Here is a 20,249-nt window from a genome sequence, read left to right on the forward strand (position 1 = left end):
CGACAAGCATAGTCGCCCCTTACGGCAAGCATGGGTTGCTAAAGATTATTATAGCCCGGACCTTTTGCGGGTTCTTACTGTAACAGATAACTGATGGGGAACCCATGAGGTTAAACCGTGTGATCTGAAGGACTATATGTGATTGTAAATCGACAGCACGGATGTTGTTCATGGCATCAACCACTGTTTCTTTTCCAGGTTAATTTTTAATGAAAGGTTTTAGATACTGTAGACATATAGCGGGAATATTGCTGACTGCGGTGTAAAATTATAATCACTCACCTCTCACCGCAAAGACAAAAAAAACCCGTTAAAAGGCAAAATAAATGACTATAACTTATTTGCATGTGGAATATGCTTTATCAAGATTTGGACAAAGACAAATGGTACGCTGGCCTTCTATGTGTGGTACATACATTCTGCCCCTACCCCTTGCACAACAGTGCAAACATATCGGAATGCACGGAGGTACATTTAACGATGAGGTCAATTGTGACGTCTGATCACGATGGAAGTGTGTGCGTGCGTGCGTGCGTGCGTGCCTGCGTGCGTGCGTGCGAAGCAAGAACGGCTTCATCTGCCCTGTCACAGTCAAACATGGAATCTGTTGTGATACACAAAAAGACAAGGCAGCAATATGATAATAATAGAATTTACTAAAACATATTTAATCCTAAAAGGTAAAATGTTTATTCTATTTGAATGGGAATGTCCACAGCTCCATTTCAGGAATACATACACCTTCGTGTTGATAGGTCCAAGTACAACTCAGATGTCAATACATGTATGTTTATAATAAGCCCCGTGGCTCCACACAGCTACGATTATGTCATGTTTGTTTGTTTGTTTGTTTAACGCCGCACTCTGCAATAATACAGCTATATGAAGGCGGTCTTTAAATAATCGAGTCTAGACCAGAAATTCCAGTGATTAACATCATGCCCATACGGAAACGTCAAAGTATTCTGAACACACAGGATGTAAGTATGTGTATAAAGTCATATCACTACGTCCAATATCCAATAAGATAAAGATCACAATGATCACAAAAGTACAGTTATTTCACAAACTTTTATTGTTCATAGTCAATACTAAATAGCTAACACAGAGTATACTAACATTCGCTAATGAAATCATCATTACCATAATACTGAACAAACAAAAGCTAAATACATGAATATCTTTAAGGTGTTACATTTTCTATATAGATGTTATCATATGTATACCACATGAGTGAGTGAGTGAGTGATCCAGGTGTTGGACGTTTACACCTTTGGTACCATTCATGGCTATTCCCACGATCATAGGATCCAGGCACGGCCAAGGGACGATACTATGCATAGCGAAATGCGACGCCTCATGCGACTGGGCCACTCGTGTCCAATATCCCTCCTGAGCATTGTTCACATTGGGTAAGTGATCAAGATGATCAACACGATAAAACTGCATCCCATGATCAGTTTGTACATGTAATTAAGAAATCGGTTTAAGGAACATTGGATGGTGATAAGATCCAAAACTGTTACGCTGATCACGAAGGCGAGGCAAAATAATGAAATTAGTTAATAGGATCAAGGGTTGTGAAGATACTTGAAGTGGAACGTCCATCAGTGTTCTCAAGACCATCGTCTAACCACACCCTTCCAAGTGCGGTTTAGATGTCTCGATACAACTGCATGACCAAAGACGTTACCCCCGTCAGCAGGCTGACACGGTAGGAATGTCATCCACAACACCATCGATAGGAGAACCACAGCCACTGTCTTGTGATCACCAGCTGCAATGTGAAACATAATAAAACAAATAAATTTTATCATTTTTATTGAAGCAAATTATTTTGATAAAATATGTTGCTTAGTATGTTTGTGTTGCCTTTGTAACAACAAGGTTTATGTGTAACATGGATTTGACAACGCTTTTCAATATCCTAGAACATCATGAAGGTTAATTACATCATACAAACCTACTCAACAAAATAATGAAAACGAAAAAGCCTTGTTTTATCACTGTAAACAAATCATTTCAAATGAAAAGTGGAAACCTGACCTCTAATAGACACTTGTCCTGAGCATAAATGTGTTTCTTCTTTGTCCGCCACCAAACTTCTCTTTTGTCTGCTACAGCTGATACCACAGTGATCCCCATGCCAGCCAGCTCGACAACCGTCCATACAGCTGCCAGTGTCTTTGTGGCAACGTCTCAAGTTGTCTTCCCCAGCTTTGCAGTTGGTATGGCATGTCAAATTACAGATTTCACCGTAAAAGCCCGGCTCACAACCACTCTGATTGACTTGGTAGCAGCCTGGGGTAAAACAACCCGTCTTGTCACACATGTCACCATGGAAACCGGGTCTGCATCCACGAGTACATCTTCCATCGCTGTGACAAGCACCGTGTAGGCAGTTTACAGAGCACAATTTTGTTTTGCAGAATGTCCCTTTCCAACCATGTTTGCAGCCTTTATAACAGGAGCCGTCACTTGGAAAGCACATGTCTTCTTTGCATGTAGTACATGCGCGATCACAGTCTGCTCCATACCGACCATTCTTACATCCACCTAAGCATGCTCCTGTACTGCGATTACAGTTTGTAGAGCCGTCCCGTTCTGTGTAACAACCAGAGTCACATGTTGTGTTACATGTGTCACCCCAGAAGCCCGGAGAACACTGGTCACATCTTCCCGACAGCCTGTCGCACCCAGAAGAGTAACAGTTGGAACACGTCTCGTTACACATCAGACCATAGAAGCCAGGGTTGCATCCATGCTTGCATGTGCCATCACTGTTACAGTCGCCTCTCAGGCAGTTGGTAGGGCATGGCGTATTGCATCGGGAACCTCTCCAGCCACGGTGACAACCTCGGTTACAATGTCCTGTGTGTTTGTCACATATAGAATGAAAACAGTGTCCGAGGCACTGCTTGTCACACGAAACACCGTAATAACCTTCCTTGCATGTTTCTAAGCATTTACCTGTATGTCGGTCACAGAAGACATGTTTTTTCGTAGTAGTGTGCCTGCAGTGTTCAGGGCATTTAGTATCACATGTTTTACCGTAGTGGCCCGGTCTGCATCTGTAACATCGGCCTGTTTCTCTGTGACACTCATCCCTGTCACAGTGGCCGCAGTGTTGCGTACACCTTTCTCCATAACATCCACCAATACATGCTTGACAAGTCAACCCACCATATTTAGGTTGACATCCATAGGAACAGATAGTGTTGTTTGAGTCAGGAGTCACTGCAGCGGCCCCTGTGGAGAAAGGTTACACATGATAGAATCATAACTCAGCACAACAAGATTGAGCATTTCTATTTGATTGTAGATGACGGGGATGTCGAGCTGTACCCCTGTACACCTAATGTTCCTTACCACACGTCTGGAATGTTGGATCTAACACATGAAAACCATACAAGGGATAAATACCGTAACGTTATGAACATGTTTGTATGGACATGAATACTGTAAGGTTTATAGTTGAGTTCATACAGTCAGACAATAAGCTCACGGCATATATAGGAAAACTATGGTGTTATCTCATCTTGAAACAATACACAGTGGGACACACACACACACACACACACACACACACACACACACACACACACACACACACACACACACACACACACACACACACACACACACACACACACACACACACACACACACACACACACACACACACACACACACACACACACACACACACACACACACACACACACACACACACACACACACACACACACAAAATAAATTCCATGCTACTATTTCTATATTTGTTCAAGATTACAAATAATAATTCCTTACCTCTTACAGCCAGGAGAGTAAGGGTGAGCAGACAGAACATGTCAGGCGTTATCCTTCATTTAAAGTTCACGCTCGTGTATTAATCAGTGCGTGTTAAATCCTCTTCTACCCGCCGACATGTAAGTAAACTTTGTAAGTAAAGTTACAGTGAGTCAGAATATATTTTTAGCTGTGACTTGGCACGTATCGGAAGAACAGTTCAAGGTGTACATGCATGATAATAAACTATACCGGTATTCTTTAGCAGATGATGATATGTTTGGCTTTCTGCCAATGTTGTCCGTATATGGTTGTTTTAGTAACCATTGCACTTCGTCTCTGTTAGGTTATCGCTGAACTGATTGTATCGGTACGTTATAGCAAACAATTCAAATCATATGAACGTTACCGTTTAATGCATGGAATATATATGACCCTTAAAATCATATGCATGTATGTTCTAAATGTGTGCATAATATTATAGCTCAACAGATGTTAAAGATTAAGATGAAAGAAACTATGAATGTATATGTAATGTATATGTTCTCAAACTTATAAGGTGTATATCTGTTTTAGAAAAGCGTTTCTAAACTTCCTGTTTTCAGGATGGAAAATATGGCACCCCGAAATCAGATGCACATGGTGCTAGTATCACAACATGGGCGTGTTCTTCCAAGTGAGCTGCTGGGTTACTGCAACATGGAGAGAACACTTTCCCAAATATCAAGTGACATATCAAATGACTAAAGCATAGCCAGTCGGTGATGTGCCAGTGACATTGATTTCATTCTATGCAACCACAGTCATTGCGATTCTTTATTTATGAGAATGAACAATGTTGGGGGATGATTTCAAGCTTCAATTTCCTCTAGATCTGATGACATGTCATGATACTGTTACATGTCACCGCGAATAGATGAAACATCTGACGGTTTATAAACCACAAAAGATAGACACATGAACTCCAAATCTCAACGGAATCAACATTTACAATGACTGTCATACAGAATCCGACATTTGCATGACAGCTTCCCGAATTGGGGTAGGGTAGGGCTCAAGTTCAACGACACGTCACATTGATAGCCTGTATGACCACCACCTGCCACAAGACACGCACAAAATGTCTGATGACATCAAATGGGATACTTTGCCATTCTTTTGGGATTGCTTGGATCAGTTCTTGTCGCTTGGCTGTAGGATGTGGTCGCTATCGAACACGATGATCCATGACATCCCAGGTGTTCTATGGGGAACATGTCTGGGGAGCATACAGGCCACGGCAACACGTTGACGTTGTTGGTTGGAAGGAAGGTATGTACGACTCGGGCGGCATGGGGTCAGGCGTTATCATGCTGAAAAAGGACACCTCGAGGCAGCTGGACAAAGAATATCATCCATGTAACACTGAGCAGTCAAAGTTCGTTAACGATGAAAATGGTGTTCTCTCCTGCCCACAAAGTCCTCCCCACACCATAACACCCCTCCACCATACGGCACGACCTCTTGAACGCAACATGCCGCCGTACGTTATCCCTTCGGCGTTAAACACGCTGTCTTCCATCAGCTCTTAATTTACCGTCTTGATAGAGTTTTAAAAGTGACCAAAGCAGGGTGAAGCAATACTCGCTCAAACAGTAACTACTGATCTATTGAAGAGAACAACTCGTGTCATTATTGAACTTATATAGTTTGTATCTAATCGTTTGTTGTTTAACGCTGCACTCAACAATGTTCCAGCTGTATGACATCGGCAAATAATTGAGTCTGGACCTGAAAATCCAGTGACATCATGCACATCGACTTATTAAGATATCCTGACATGCATCGTCACCTGGCTTGCTGTAGACTAACCAATTAGAGTGTAGTGGGTGCATATGCACTGAAACATTAACTTATTTCATTCAACTGGGAAATGACGTGTGGTACCGTAAAATAACCCGATAAATCATGTATGATCCTAAAACAGTTTGTATTGACCAACCCACATCTGTCTCCCAACATTGTGTGAAAGACATGGTGAAGGTTGACTAGGGCATGACAGTGAAAGACATGGTGAAGGTTGACTAGGGCATGACAGTGAAAGACATGGTGAAGGTTGACTAGGGCATGACAGTGAAAGACATGGTGAAGGTTGACTAGGGCATGACAGTGAAAGACATGGTGAAGGTTGACTAGGGCATGACAGTGAAAGACATGGTGGAGGTTGACTAGGGCATGACAGTGAAAGACATGGTGAAGGTTGACTAGGGCATGACAGTGAAAGACATGTCGAAGGTTGACTAGGGCATGACAGTGAAAGACATGGTGAAGGTTGATTAGGGCATGACAATGTTAATACTTGTTTCACAGTGTACTAGGACTGGGTGCAGGAGAAACAGGTAATCAGCGTCAGTGAAACATCCCCTCCCGAGTTACAGTTTCTGTCTCCATGCCATCCCTCTGTACATACTTTCGGGCACTTCTTTGTATCGCGTTCTGCTGTGGTCGAAGGTCACTAACCCCGAAAATACAACCCACAGCAGACTAGGAATTACACGTTGATCAAGCTCATGTGGCATCATAAATGCATATAAAACAATCTATTAGTGAAACCTATATGCGTATTAATGTGGATGTTGACAATATGGTGGTCACAAGAACACCAAAATAGGTCACTCCATGTGATAAAAATGTTATCTTAAATGGCATACATATCCTACTGTATAGATCGGCGTATTAGACTAGGACAACGCAATGTGACATTTGATACCCTTAATAAACGGTTGTTCTGTAACACACATATTGGAATGCCAGCCATTTCGGCTTGAATGGACGAAAACTGAAAGGGACTGGGTCAATATTATCCTGAAAATTACAACGGAATATATACAACCAACCAGTTTCCACCCTTACCGAACTACGCTGGAAATTAGTGACTGGACTTATACAGTCAGTTAACTCCCTTGTCTATGTCGTTACGAAACAATACGACAAAAGTGTATACAAATCTTGTTAAATTCCCAATCAAATACTCCTGGAAATAATATTTTGAATGTCCGATATGCTTGCGACAGTGTTGTACTAGGTATCGTACAGCAGATCACGTTTTATCAAGTGAAACATGTCTCGTTCAGGGATATCCTTTTACTGTTTCAAAAGTTGAATTTAATGTCTGGCCGTAATATGTTGGCTTCTATCTTCCTTCAAGGACTGCTCATCCGTTTTAGCTACAGACAACTTGCAGTAACATGAAATTACCTTGTCTTTTACTGCTAAAAGTTTGATTGACGACGGTTGAATGCCATGTCACTAGCCGGTGCAACTGTAGAACACAAGGTCCCAGGCCACATTTACACACGGGTTCACTTGTCTAAAATTAATCAAAATTTGCCTGATGTTTGATGTCGATAAGTTAGAGCATGGCGTGTTCGATAGTAGTATTTCTGCGAACGGTATACTTGTGTTCAAAGGTAGACGTGCTAGGCCTTTCCCCAGTATGACCTAGACTCCTGCTCAAAGTGGCGTTACCCGAACCAACTTATCATAAAAAGTTCTTATCTCAATAGAAACTTAATATGAGCCGACAAGGAAGCTTGTACATCGCGCCCTGTGGAGCAGTACTACTTAGAAACAACTATCATTTCCCGAGAAAAGTTACACAGGGGCGTATAGGGTGACTAGCAAATATAGCCCAATAACATCACGTGATCGGCCTTGGCCTTTGACACTGTTTACCGCGCTTTCGTTACACGCAACGTTTTGCAATCTGCTTGCGTGATAATGAAAGTCAACGATCAATAAACATACAGTCGTATTTCATGCATCGGCAATAATAGATTTTGTGATTCCAGTGTTTCATAGAATTATTGCACAATTAGACAAGGCTGTACTGTGTGTTTATTATTACAGCTATAGGCTTGAGTATATTATTATTCGGAATCAACTAACAACATGATAATCAACTTTCTGTTACCGTAATGAAACAAGGACGGAGTGGCAGAGCTTACTTTCGCTTGCAAGCAAACGTCGTGCACAGATATAGCGACCCCTGGTGCCTGGGGATGACATCTCACATTGTTGTTTTTATATGTCAATTCGCTGTCCAGTTATAAATGAGTGTGTTAATGTTGCATTACGCTGCAATTATCAAGAAACCCTATATACACCATGGTAGGTCGTTAAAAAGTTAGTCTGGGCCCGACAAACAGTGACTTATTGCCTGAGCCACGCTCCATACAACAGAACACGCGACACACATGCAGCCAAGTTACATTGTGCATATTGTAATCTGTACCGGCATTCAAACGGGGATATTCATACTTTAAAAAGCAAAATGATTTTGTCAGTCTTCATTTAAGCAGTGGCACACCGTGCTGATGTTTGTGCTGCATTACGTCCAAACACCTTCACCTAAAACCTCCACACACCTTCAGCTAATACCTCCACACAACTTCACCTAAAACCTCCACACACCTTCAGCTAATGCTTCCACACACCTTCACTAATACCTCCACACACCTTCACCTAATGCTTCCACACACCTTCAGCTAATCCCTCCACACAACTTCAACTAATGCCTCCACACAACGTCACCTAATGCTTCCACACACCTTCAGCTAATGCCTCCCCACACCTTCACCTAATACTTCCTCACACCTTCACCTGATACCTCCACACACCTTCACCTAATACCTCCACACACCTTCAGCTAATGCCTCCACACACCTTCACCTAATACCTCCACACACATCAGCTAATGCCTCCACACACTTTCACCTAATACCTCCACACACCTTCATCTAATGCCTCCACACAACTTCACCTAATGCCTCCACACAACTTCACCTAATACCTCCATACACCTTCAGCTAATGCCTCCACACAACTTCACCTAATACCTCGACACACCTTCAGCTAATGCTTCCACACACCTTCATCTAATTCCTCCACACACCTTCACCTAATGCTTCCAAACACCTTCACCTAATACTTCCACACACTTTCACCTAATACCTCCACACACCTTCACCTAAAACCTTCACACACCTTCACCTAATGCCTCAACACACCTTCACCTAATACCTCCACACACCTTCACTAATACCTCCACACACCTTCAGCTAATGCTTCCACACACCTTCATCTAATACCTCCACACATCTTCACCTAATGCTTCCACACACCTTAAGCTAAAACTTCCACACACCTTCACCTAATACAACCACACACCTTCAGCTAATGCCTCCACACACCTTCACCTAATACATCCACACACCTTCACCTAATACCTCCACACACCTTCACCTAATGCCTCCACACACCTTCACCTAATACCTCCACACACAATCTAAATAGATTCAAGTGAGTTGCTATTGTCAAACTAGTCTAGTCTCCAACTAACTCTTCAGCTGGTCCAAACACAGAGATGGTGGTTTTGTGACTACTTGGTATCATCACTAGTTGGTGGTGCTCATAAACATGGTCATGATGTAGTCGGAATCGTACAGTGGACTCAGCTTTCAGAGATTTCTCATGATTGTGCAACTAGTTTTGTCGTTTTTATATACTGAACAACAAAAGTTTCTGTGACATTGAATAAGATTTAAAGCAAAGTTGTGCTTTTTACCAAATCTGAAACAATTTCGGTTTGCAACAGATAAAAGACTCCTGTAAGTGTTCAAATGGTTTAATTTGCCATACTGACTTCAGAAAATGCGTAATTTCATAACAAAACATGAACATGCCAAAATATTAATTTACAAATCAATAGCGTGTGTGTCCACCTCTGGTTGCGATGCAAGCAACACATCTTCGTCTCACGGAATGGACCAGGCGTCGCACAAAGTCCTGTGGGATATCTGTCCATATCTGCTAGAGCATGTTTCGAAGTTGCCGGAGTATCTCTGGGACACGTGGTTGACGTCGAAGGCGCCGATCCATCTCATCCCACATGTGCTCGATTGGTGAGAGATCAGGGGAGCGAGCCGGCCAGGGGATGACATTCACGTTGTTTGGATGAAGAGAATCCTGAACAAGTCGAGCAATATGAGGCCGGGCGTTGTCATGTTGAAAGGTAATGCCTGGGCCGTGACAATGCAAAAACGGTAGAAGAACAGGGCCGATGATCTCGTCGCGGTAGCGCTGTTCATTGAGATTTCCCTCTACCACTATCAAACGGGTCGTCTGTCTTGCTGTAATCCCATCCCATACCATAACGCTGCCGCCCCCGAACCGATCTTCTTCCATAACACAATGATTGACGTTACGTTCACCTCCAAGTCGGTACACTCGAATCCGTCCATCGTTGTGGCTGAGGTGAAAACGAGACTCGTCAGTGAATAGAACTTGTCCCCACTACATGGCCGTCCAGCGTAGACACTGTCTGCATCACTGTAGACGTGCTTGACGGTGGTTTCCTGTCAAAATGGGACGCCTGGTGGGTCTTCTGGCGACAGTCCCTGCACATCCGAGGCGACGACGTACGGTTTGTGAAGATATTCGTCGAAGGCCAGAAATGCTTATTGCAGTCACTGTTGCGGGCTGGAATCGATTTCGTAGGTATGTTGTTCGAATCCAGTTGTCTGGTCGATTATTGGTTAAGCGTGGCCTGCCATTCCGAGGATGGTCTCTGACTGCATTCGTCTGTTGCCAACGTTGCCATAAACACCAAATGGTGTTTCTGTGGACGTTAAATTGTCTTGCAACATCACGTTGACTCGATCCTGCTTCAAGCATACCATGGCTCGCAGACGCTCATTTTCGGACAGGCGTGGCATTTAGTAATGTTGAATAGTTTCGTATTTTTGTTGTTTTTCTGGGTGGTTTCGTTGTCAGCTCGATGCTAAACAATGCATATGGAATCCCGTTAAGGCACATGTTTTTATACCCATTCGTGGGTTGTGAAATGCATTGGGCTTGCATAAATGTCAACTTTTGCATGGAATGCATGCTTTTCTGTAGCAGTTGCATTTTTGTGACTTGATTCCATACATGTACTACAATATTGAAAACCAAACTTTATTTGTTTGAAAAATACACTGAAATGTTGGTCTCACAGGAACTTTTGTTGTTGAGTATATATCTTAATTAAGATGACCCAGGTGCACATTCATGAAGTAGTTAGATTCGTTCAGGCACCTCGCTGACATTTCTTTGATGTCCTATGTCCAGTTGTATTGTGTATATTTACTCATTAAGGACATATGTTAATAACGAGTTCCAGGTACAGTGTGGAGGGACCCACGATACGCTTGTATCGCAAGTGTCAAACCTCTTCAATAGGTGACACCATGACTAAACCTAAGGCTCTCGTAGTACACTACTTTTATATGTACACGAGCAATGGTATTTCGATTAACTTTGGATAGAGAAACAATGGAAGAATTGAACTTGCATTGTGGTTGGAATATCATAGAAATCATCTTCTATGTAACTAGTGCGTCACATTGCGTGATCATAGACAACTTTGGTGACCATGCAGAACGAAAATAAGCGAGTATCCTCAAAACGGAAGTAAACAACGCGCACTATGTACAGTGTATACATAATCAATATGTTTCGTAGCTGGATTGTGCTAACAAGCACACTTTTTGCGATTACGCTGTATAATGTTACAGGAGCAAGTTGGCAAACACAGAAACAAGGATTGTGCAATGTGCATATATGTGCATAGAACAAAATGCATGTGTTTTCATCTCTAAACATTCAATTGATGTTTTCAAGGTTACCATATTTGGTCTGCCTGGTTTGCCAAAAGTTTCAAGAAGAGGATAGCGATTTTTATGCACATTCAGTTGTTAATACTTTTGGGCTTAAATGTTATGGCTTCTCTTTCTAATTAGATTAGGTTGTAAAGCTATCAGGTCTCATAAAACATGTTTTACAATAAATAACGATAATGCAATATCGAGGTTAGCTGAAAATCAACGTGCCACGTGTGGCACGTGTTGTAACCGACTTTTTGGGGCAGCATGATATTGCTGTACTGCCATGACCGGCTCATAGAACATGTCTGGGATGTGACGGTATGACGCCTACGGCAGGACCAGAACTACCTGGTAACGCTAGCTCAGTTGAGCCAAATCTTGATTTACATTTGGAACACAATCCCCATAGACTGTTTTACAATCATCTAATGTCTTTCATGCTCTACCGCTGCCTCGCCTGTATCAACGCAAATGGTGGTCATGCTCGATATTGACTTTGCTAGTTGGGTTGTTACACAACCCGTCTTTCTCGGCGTGTCGCTCTAGCCAGTGTTATGATTAAACATTGATCAGTCGAATGACGAAATATGATATTGATATTTTCATTAACATGTCATATATACCATTTAATGATTGCACACTTACTGTTTTCCGTTATTATATAACAAAACAAATTTATTGCCATAAACTGTCTGCAGTTTAACACATCATGGTAATGTTGGATAAATGATAACTTCTTAACGGGTTGATATAAAGTACACTTAGTGTTTTGTTTGGACATGCTAGTATGTATATATTATCAACTTTATCCGGGTACATTATGCAGGTACTCCATTCAAACATATATTAATGAAGATGCAGTATACTTTGTGTAGCTTTAGTAGGGGAAACGTTTTCCCCAGTTACTTTAATATGATTTCTGTGTTTGTTGTTCGGCACTTCAGCCAGCAATATTCTTCATATATCGCCCCAGCATGTAAATAATCGAGTCACGACCAAACAACCCAGTGATTGATACTGTAGCTATGAGTAATGCCCCAAGCAGACGGGCCACGTTTACACGCAGGATACATGTACCAACTCATCGAGTGATCACCCGATCCACTTAGTCGCTTCGTCAGACATGTATAGGCTACTGAATCCCCACCGAGGCACTATTACATATGAAGCACCCACCTATTTCATGTCCGTCTCTGTGGTAGAGCGTCCGTCCGGTAATCGGAAGGTTGAGGGTTCGATCCCCGCCCGCGTCATACCAAATGACGGTAAAATATGGTACTTGTTGTCACCCTGCCTGGCGCTCGGCATTAAGGGGCTAAAACAATGACTGAAAAGCTCGGAGTCAGTATACTGTGTCTGCCTGGGGTATTCTTGTTAAAGTGAGGCATGGTATCTCAGTGTGCTAGCACTATAAAATCGGCATTAGTCCGGACTAGTACGAGCAGCTACAAACATACGTGCATGCACGTCGCTTTATCAAGGCAATAATTTTAAACGCTACGTTAAACCCCATTTCACCTCACCACAACATATTTCCTAAAAATAAAGTAGGTATAGTGCTTATTAGCAACACGAAGAAGCAGTAAAACCGAGTTATATCAGGTTTATGTGTCTCACATGGTCGATTTGCCTTCAACGTGCTACATTGCGCACACAGACGGGTGACCATGAACTAGTCGAAACAGAAAGACGTTTTGCATATAACCTCGTTAGTAACTCAAGAAACTCAAGAAGGCAGCTGAAATAACGAACGTCCTTGACATGGGCTTGCATTGGGAGCAATCTCGCGTGGTAATTGCTTTGCTGAAAGTATAGGACTGATATGCTTGCTTTTTACCATGTTAAAGTCTTAACTTATTGCTATTTACAATACATGTACAAACTAAATATCTAGCGCATATCATTTAGTTAGAAACGTAAATCATACCAAATGAAGATCATACCATTTATTTTACGTGAGGTGAGGTGAAATCGCGTTCAAGAAAAATGCACTTATATGGCGACGTACAAACACATGTGTATGTGTGTGTGTGTGTGTGTGTGTGTGTGTGTGTGTGTGTGTGTGTGTGTGTGTCTGCTTGTACCAAGACGTATGGCGATGTTTTAGTGCTATCCCACTGACATACCATGCTGCAGTTTAAGATGAATACCCCATGCAGACACAGACGCAGGGTAACAACAAGTACCATCCTTTAACGTCTTTTGACCCAGCCAGGGGATCCAACCACCGACATTCCACCCTCCGCTCCATCCACAAGACTACGGAGGCGGTCCCACTTGTTATGATATTATTGGTATGATTATGATGATATGGAAAAGCATGCAGACCAACTATGCGTTAAAGAATACGTTATTTGGTTGTGTCAAATTGTTTTTCTGACAGCGTATTTATGTACTTTAAAGTATCGATCGTCCATGTGACGCGTCACAGAATCATAACTTGCTCTTGTATATATAGATAATTAACAAAAACGTCATTATATCTCACAACGAGATATCGAATTTACACATACAAAATGTAACGAACGTGAAAATATGCAGATCTAGATACAGCAATACATGCTTCGTCAGGATAACTAGACTTATGTTGTGTATGTAGATATTACAAATGAAAGCAATATTTAGTCCCAGCTGACGTACTCTTGCACGTGCCTACCATCTCCCCTTAAACAACATGTTCGCATTTACATTGTTAGTCTTGATAATTAGTTGTAGATTGCGGCATTATATATACTAAAACCAGGCAAGGCAAATGATGCTTTCTCAGTATTGTTCCCGTACATGATGACAGCCTCCGTGGTCTAGTTAAAGGGTGACGTTAAAAGATGGTACTTGTTGTTACCCTTCCTGGCGCTCGGCATTAAGGGGCTAAAACAAGTAGTGGTCGGCTCGGCGTCAGTATACTATGTCTGAACATGCTGTTCTCCTTATCTCAGTGGGATAGCACTATAAAATAGGCACTATTCCCGACTAGTACAAGCAGCCACTCATAAATACACATACATGCACATACATACATGTTATATAAGTGCTATAATCGTTCCCCATTCCACATCACTCACCTCCTGTACATGATAAGGGTTATTTCAAATCATATATAAGTGTAATATATTATTTGTTTCGGCTAGGTATTGCAGGCTGATCGCAACCTTCTATGCAAAATTAGATAATTATGCAATAATATTGATATTTAATATAGATTTCTGACCAGTGAAAGCACTAGATATTCATAAGGTACAGCGACAGGGGCCTGGGAAATTGAGAGAAGATTTACTATTCGTTGAAGCGATCGTGTGATTTGTTTACCTTAACCAGTATAGTTTCCTTCACGATATTTGGAGGCTAATCTCTTTTCTATTTCCTCAGATCCCTGGGCAGTTCTTATCAGTGTCTTGTGAACTTCCATAGAGGTAAGTTGTGTTCAACGTCTTTCGGGGTTTCATCATCAAACAGAAGGTGCGATGTTCAATGTCGCAACAAATATTGATATTGTTAGATCATTGATAAATCCGTTTTACACATTGCTGTTGCTCACTTTACAGCTTGTGGAAATCTGTTTGTTGCTGACTAGATACATGTACATTATGATGACTGCACTTACAGTCCGGGGAGAATTTTAAAGTACAAATACTAGAAATATAAATAGCATGCACAGTAGGAGTCGAGTACTTATTGAAATCCCGATTGAAATGATTATCTTTTAAATCGTAATGCAATATTACGAATTATTCCCTGGTGTGGTGTGTAACGGGAAACATTTTCTTACACTCAAGGTGTACCTGATCATATAGACTTGATGATGGTGTTTGTTGTAGTATTGTAATCGATGACGTTTGAGAAACGTCTTTACCCCTGTGTTGGTATTTGATGTTTCGGTAATTGCTATGAAATAAAGCTTCTTATAAACCTAGCCAGTTGCAGAACCTTTGCAATTATCTATTCTTTGATATACCCCCATCACCGTCGTGATGTATTGATTAAAATCGGCGTAAAACCAAACTGTTTCCCGCATGCAAGCTCAGAAATACATTTAGTGATTGCATAAACTATTATTAGCATTTGTTTCTGAAGCTCTTTACATTTTATTTTCAGCCGCACCATGTTGATCTACTTGTCCTTGTTTTGTGTCGTCACGACGACCGTGCAAGCAGGTAATTATTACGTTCAGTTTCCACTTTCATGTAAGATATGTACGAACAGGACGAAAATACACCGTTTGCCCCTTTGAAATATTTGCTTTAGATGTTTCCGTGAGCGGTTTTGTCGTGCGCTTTATGCTCCGGTCTACCCATACCCCAAATCTCCGTCCAAATTATGGATATCTTAAATGACATTGCTTATTTTAGTATTTTAATGAACATGTACCAAAACAGAGTTTGACTTAAAAACACTTAGTGGATTGTTTATTGCATCAAATTGGTGTTGTATCTTATTAATACCTAACCTGAAATGTGGATATACAGCATGTCGTCCCTCTCTTGTACCCCAAATCAACAGGTATGAAAGGAAGTATAGTTCAGCAAGATCTGCTCATGCATTACATGATTACTTACATATTTACTTGGTACGGGTGGCCCAGTTCGCTTTGCAAAGTTGCGTCCCTTCGGCGTTACAGAAACCTATGATCGGTGGTTCGAATCCTGGTTTGCCCTGTCTATGTTTCTTTGTTGGTCGGCATTTTGGCCAGCATTAGTTGGGCTTTCCAACATGAAACTGACACGCAGTGACATAAATGAAATACCATTGAAAGCGGCGTCAAAGCTAACTCACTCACTCAACCCTTCACAATCAATAAATGTAAATTGTAATTCTACAATCGATTTCCTTGTAAATTTGTATTGTAGTGGTTTTCGAGTAGGATCATTTTACATGGATTAATTTTAATAGGATTTATATTTTCTAAATCTGTTTCATCTAGGAATAATTGAAAAAAATATTAAATTCATATTTTTATGTTTTAGAATGTGGTCCTGGTTTCACGGGGCCTTGGTGTGAAACCAAGTGCAGTGACGGGTGTGCCGATGGAAAATGTACACTACACAACCACGGTGGCATAGTGTGCTCCCAAGGTTGTAAGCAGGGGTGGGCTGGGGAGTCTTGTCGCACGCCCTGCGCAGAGCATTGTAAACGTTGCAACCGAACTCGGAGCAAGGACTGCGAGGAATGCCAGCATTCCTATTATGGTGATACTTGCGATCGTAAATGTGAGACGTGCGGACCGATGGGTTGCAACAAAGATGGCATGTGTAAAGAGCGACCGGTTAATTGTGATGGTGGAGTAATCTGTGGTGGGACATGCATCAAGAAATGCCGTTTCTGCAACACAGATGGAACATGCAGCAAATGCCAGTCGAACTACGCGGGCGGGACTTGTGAGACACCTTGTCCGAACTGCCGTGGAATATGCACACAAGCTGGCTGTCTCGATGGTTGCCGATGTGGGTATTATGGACCATTCTGTCAGAAGCCATGTAGCAGCAAGTGCTCTGAATCTTGTGACAATATTAGAAGCTCATCCAATGACATATGCGACAAGCATAATGGAACTTGTCTTAAAGGTTGCAAAGATGGACATTTTGGAGAACGATGCCAGCACAGGTGTAATACCAATTGTAAAGCCTGCAAACAAATAGGTGGACAGTGCATCCAAGGCTGTCACGATGGGTACTATGGGGAGAGCTGCGAAAATGCTTGCGTCAACTGTAAACACGACAGATGTGCAAGGAATGGACTCTGCCCTTTATGTAAAAATGGTTACTACGGCCCTGCCTGCAACAGCAAATGTGAATCCATATGCACGTTTGCATGTGAGAGGTACTCTGGAGTCTGCCAGGGCACAGCTACAAAAGTCCATGGTAAGGGGCTATTACCGAGCTTCAGCTAATAAATCAATATTGTCATCTCATATTCCCCGTTGACTAATGGTGTGAAACTTAATCTTTATGATGAAAACTCTGAGGCATTGCTTGAATTAGTTATGGTCAAGTACTCGACATGGAAGGCGTTCCTTACTTCGTTTCCTTTAACTGTGGAATATGATGTGTTATGTAGAAGGTCATACATATTTCTGAATGATGCTTTATAATTGTGTTGTGAGAACGTGTATTTCAATTCTAAATATTTATTCATTGTTTCAGAGAGCGTCGCTGTTCCCTTGAGCCCGAGCGGGAACACAGCAATCAGTGGTACTTATCTAATCATATATGTTGTCTGTTAATGTACATTTGAAACTTACATTTAATCAGTTAAACGAATTCATCAAAGTTATCAAATGATGTGAGTACCATGCAATGTACTTAGTAGAATATGTATGGGAATTTGGAATCAGAGGTGTATATAGCATGAAAAAGTAAACTAATAATGTCACTTATAGGACAACCCACTTAATGCAAAAGTCAAGTATTAAGGTAGCCGGCAGTACTTCCGACGTGTTAAGATCCGTTTCATACTTAACATTATCAACACTAATCAATGTGTAGATTGAATCATTGCTACTGGTTGTCAGCCCTTATTGATCTGATCTCTTGTACATCTCAGGACATTTTGTTGAGTGTTTCCTAATTGTTGCAGATTCTGAAAACATGGCAGCAGAAACGAAATCGAAAGAGGAAGAGGGTCTACCATCCTTCGTGATCTGGCTGTGCGTTGCTCTTGGCGTCCTTGCAGTCATCTCCCTGGCCTCCGTCGGCTTCTGCCACTACAGATACAAGACCAGGCGTTATCGAAGGCATAATACTACTACTCACCTTTTTGGCACCAAACTATACTAAATTGTATCAAATCACGTATCCATTACGAATAAGATCTACAACTAATTGAAATCCAAAGAAACATTTTCTTTGAGATGCAATTATATCGTTTAGTTGCGATCATAGCTTGCCAATAATGACAAATGTCACTTAGCCCATTATTTCAATATATTTGTAAAGGCTTATCCTCTCATGTTCTGTTTCCCCAGGAAGAAAGACACCGCTCTCCTGACACGTAGTATAAGTCAAGGGACTGACCCCGCCTCGGAGGTGCCTTCTGCAGTAACACCCAATAATGACTATGATGAAATACCGGAAATATCTGATGCAATCACTGGTATGACCCAAGTTAATATCGATGAAGGGCAAAGCGTTTTGAAAGTAGGAGTGGCCCACTTTGCTGAGGACACTGCGGTGTTAGGCGGGGTATGCATGGGAGACAATATGGGAAAAGGGAAAGTTGTGAAATATCTGTCTGTTTCTGATACTGTCATCCCCGGGGTATACCTTGACATCATAGGGTGATTGAGTTGTAACTCTATTGTAACAGTGGTTACGTGTGTACATATGATTTCGGCTTGGCTTAATATTTGATGTCAGTGTTCCGCTTCAAAATTGTTTTGGTCTTATATGCTGTTTAACGCCGAACTCAGCAATATTCAAGTTGTATGACAACGGTCTGTAAAATGCGAGTCTAGATCAGACAAAACCGATGACTGACATCATGAGCATCGATCCACGGAATCGGGATACCATGACAAGCAATCAGCTCTGACAGCGAGCCTTACCACCTGGCTTAAATAGTCGTATATTTAAGCACAGGTTGCTGGTACCCTTTATTCCTAGCGGAATCTCAATTGACATACCTTTATAAGAACAATGCTGGATGTCCTTCCTGAGTTCAATCGATACTGAATGATGAGAAATGAAAGTACGAGTCCCTAATTCTGTGAATAGTTTACATGGAATAGGAAACTAATGTATGTAAGTGCACATAGATATTTGTCTTATGTCAAATTGAGAGACAGTGTTGGCACGCTGTTACGATATGCAATAAAAGTTTGTTGTACAGATGCGATATGTATTATAAGATGTCCATATGCCGTAGTCAAACTGCAGGTCTGTAGAGGAGGTATCCGTGTGATACTGCCTGTGTGGAAACACATAACACCATATTCTAATGGTGTGCTTTCCTTGACGTTTTTACCTTATGTGCAACGTCATTTTGTAAATTTTTGCTGTTTTATTGATTTAACTGAGAACCTAGCATATGCATTTGATAATATTTCAATATCGATGTGCTTAATTTTAATAACACGTGAATATGTACTTTCATATTATCATGCTTTTAAGAAATAAAATAGAATAGCTTGTAAACACTTGTACTATTTTCTATTCCATATTAGAAAATGGCACTACGCCCACATGACGTTCTTGAACGGTGAATTATGTCCGCAGAGTAACTGTATAACATAGAAAACGTGGTTCACGAATAAAACGCACACAAATTGCCGACTTTAAGGAATCCAGGAAATCGATATCGTAACATAAACTATTGAACTGTTTGAATTTCTCAAACAAAATATTTAGTGAAATAATTGATGTACCCCTAGTTATGCAAATTTAAAACGCCTGACATGTTTGTAAATCTCAAAAGAAAAAAGATAACGGGTAAAACATATTGCTTTTTCGTCAGGCTAGAATCAATGTTCCCAGCGGCGCAGCGGTGACTTATTGTATAAAGCTATGCCAGGATTAATTCCAATCCCGAGATTCCATCGATTCTGTTTCTTGGTACAACAACACCGCACCCTGCTCATGGGTTTCACAAACATTGTTTCGATGTGCTATAACTGGAGTACATATTCACAAGTCGGCCTCAATGCCAACACATTAGCACACACTCAACAGGTCGTCAAAATACAGCGTCACCGGCGTAATTAGACACATCAACAGTTCCGAAGATTTATGCCATGATGAATTCGTACATTACGACGTAAATACAATGACTTTTCCCGGATGTAAA

The 20,249-nt window shown here is 41.4% G+C and overlaps 2 protein-coding genes across 2 annotated transcripts; one reads left to right on the top strand and one right to left on the bottom strand.

The window, feature by feature from the left end:
- Positions 1–1,118: 1,118 nt before the first annotated feature.
- On the bottom strand, positions 1,119–4,014 carry LOC139449858 (scavenger receptor class F member 1-like). Its single transcript, XM_071231422.1, has 3 exons — positions 3,811–4,014; positions 2,047–3,249; positions 1,119–1,777 (listed from the first exon to the last, which is right to left on the bottom strand). The coding sequence occupies exons 1-3, from the start codon at positions 3,848–3,850 to the stop codon at positions 1,617–1,619; spliced, it is 1,404 nt and encodes a 467-aa protein (XP_071087523.1). The 5' UTR covers positions 3,851–4,014; the 3' UTR covers positions 1,119–1,616.
- A 10,837-nt stretch (positions 4,015–14,851) lies between these two features.
- Positions 14,852–19,538, top strand: LOC139449857 (protein draper-like). The gene is made up of 6 exons (XM_071231421.1): positions 14,852–14,884; positions 15,567–15,625; positions 16,436–17,329; positions 17,612–17,659; positions 18,045–18,201; positions 18,433–19,538. Exons 2-6 carry the CDS (start codon positions 15,574–15,576, stop codon positions 18,746–18,748), a joined length of 1,467 nt encoding a protein of 488 aa, XP_071087522.1. The 5' UTR covers positions 14,852–14,884; positions 15,567–15,573; the 3' UTR covers positions 18,749–19,538.
- The last annotated feature ends 711 nt before the right edge of the window (positions 19,539–20,249 follow it).

The sequence above is a fragment of the Haliotis cracherodii genome, unplaced genomic scaffold (assembly GCF_022045235.1).
Source record: "Haliotis cracherodii isolate W230 unplaced genomic scaffold, xgHalCrac1.p SCAF_8, whole genome shotgun sequence".
Taxonomy (NCBI): Eukaryota; Metazoa; Mollusca; class Gastropoda; order Lepetellida; family Haliotidae; genus Haliotis; species Haliotis cracherodii.